The following is a 2,044-nucleotide window of genomic DNA, read 5'->3' as shown; positions in this document are numbered from 1 at the left end:
ATGTACTTTTAATATCTATAGGTCTATGAAGCAGGAAACAAATCTTAAGTCGGTATTAGTGGTAAATTATATTGAAGAATGTGGTTCTGATGTGATGAATTAGTTGCCACACTTGATAGGTTCGAATTTCGTTACAAACATTGAGCACCAAAGGAAACTCTTGCCGAACTACTAGACAAATGGTAGTTGCCTAACTCTTGCCGAACTACTAGACAAATGATAGTTGCCTAACTCTTGCCGAACTACTAGACAAGTATTGAGCACCAAAGGAAACTTAATCTACCTATGCAAGACGTGGAGAAAAAGGAAATCATCAAATGGTTGGATGCTGGAGTCATATACCGTATTGCATATAGTAGTTGGGTGTGTCCTGTTCAATGTGTACCTAAGAAAGGTGGGATTATTGTGGTTCCTAATGAAAAAAATGAGCTTGTCCCAATTAGGCCAGTAACTGGATTGAGAGTATGCATGGACTACCGCAAGCTAAATGCCTGGACAAAAAAAGATCACTTCTCGATACCGTTCATGGACCAGATGCTGGATCATATTACTGGTACGGGTTTGTATTGCTTTCTAGATGGGTTTTCGGGCTGTAATCTAATCTCCATAGCTCTGGAAAATCAAGATAAAACCACCTTCACATTTCCATATGGGACTTTTGCCTTTAAAAGGATGACATTTGGGTTGTGTAATGCTCCAACAACTCTCCAGAGGTGTATGATGTCGATATTTTCAGATATGGTGGAGGATACGATATAGGTATATATGGATGATTTCTCTGTGGTAGGTGGCTCGTTTGATGGTTGTCTGAGGCATCTGACCGAGGTAATGAAACGATGTGAAGAGTGAAATCTTATGCTCAATTTGGAGAAGTGTCACTTCATGGTGAAAGAGGGTATCATCGAATTTCTGAGAAAGGTATTGAGGTTGATAGAGCCAAAGTTGAGGTAACAGAAAAGCTTCCACCACCTATCTATGTTAAAGGTGTTAGAAGTTTTCTTGGGCATACAGGTTTTTATCGGAGGTTTATCAAAGATTTCTCTAAAATTGAACACCCATAGCGCAAACTACTCAAACTTGAGTGTAAGTTTGATTTTGGTAATGCTTGTCTGAGAGCATTTGGAGATTTCAAAGCGAGGTTAGTAGCAACACCTATCATTATTTCACCTGATTGGGGCAACCGTTTAAAGTAATATGTGATGCGAGTGGGGTGGCGCTTGGTGTGGTATTGGGACAAAGGCGAGAGAAGATTCTTCATCTGATTTACTATGCCAACAAAGCTCTGAATGTGTGTCAAAAGAAATATATTGTGACTGAACAGGAACTCCTTGCTGTGATTTCCACATTCGAGAAATTTTGATCATACTTGCTTGGTACAAAGGTCATACTGCATACTAACCATTCTTCATTAAGGTATATGATGGCTAAAAAGGATGCAAAACCGAGGTTGATTAGATGGGTATTTTTGCTGCAAGAGTTCACTTTTCAGGTGAAGGATAGAAAAGGGACAGAAAATCAGGTTGCCAACCATTTGTCCATATTAGAGGAGCAAGCTATTCCCAAGTTAGGAGATGGGGCTGCAATTAATGATGCATTCCCAAACAAACATGTATTGGCTGCTTCTTATGATCTTATCCCTTGGTTCGCTAATTTTGCTAACTACTTGGCAAGCGATTTGGTTCCATCAGATTTGTCATTTCACAAAAGGAAAAAGCTTATGTATGATGTGAAGAAGTTCTTCTAGGATGAGCCTTACTGTTTAGTATTTGTGCTGATGGGATTATCCATCGATGTGTCCCCGAGGTTGAAATGATGAGTATACTAGAGGCGTTTCATTCATCACCTTTTGGTGGGCACCATAGTGGTATTCAGACTGCTCATAAAATCTTACAGTGTCGGTATTACTGGCCTACCATCCACCAAGATGCTCATGATTTCGCCAAGTCTTGTGACCGTTGCCAAAGAGAAGGAGGAATTTCAAAGAAGCAAGAGCTACCTATGAATCCGATATTGGTGATTGAGTTATTTAATATCTGGGGTCTTG

General features: G+C 39.8%; 1 protein-coding gene across 1 annotated transcript; it reads left to right on the top strand.

Moving 5' to 3' along the window:
- Positions 1-285: 285 nt before the first annotated feature.
- Positions 286-759, top strand: LOC107057954 (RNA-directed DNA polymerase homolog). The gene has a single exon (XM_015303127.1). It carries the CDS (start codon positions 286-288, stop codon positions 757-759), a length of 474 nt encoding a protein of 157 aa, XP_015158613.1.
- Positions 760-2,044: the final 1,285 nt, after the last annotated feature.

This window comes from Solanum tuberosum, unplaced genomic scaffold (genome assembly GCF_000226075.1).
Source record: "Solanum tuberosum cultivar DM 1-3 516 R44 unplaced genomic scaffold, SolTub_3.0 scf00397, whole genome shotgun sequence".
In the NCBI taxonomy this organism is placed as follows: domain Eukaryota; kingdom Viridiplantae; phylum Streptophyta; class Magnoliopsida; order Solanales; family Solanaceae; genus Solanum; species Solanum tuberosum.
This window is presented reverse-complemented; position numbering and strand designations above follow the sequence as displayed.

What these genes read in the sequence shown, in the direction of transcription:
- LOC107057954 (XM_015303127.1), top strand. Translation starts at nt 286, where the DNA reads ATGCAAGACGTGGAGAAAAAGGAAATCATCAAATGGTTGGATGCTGGA.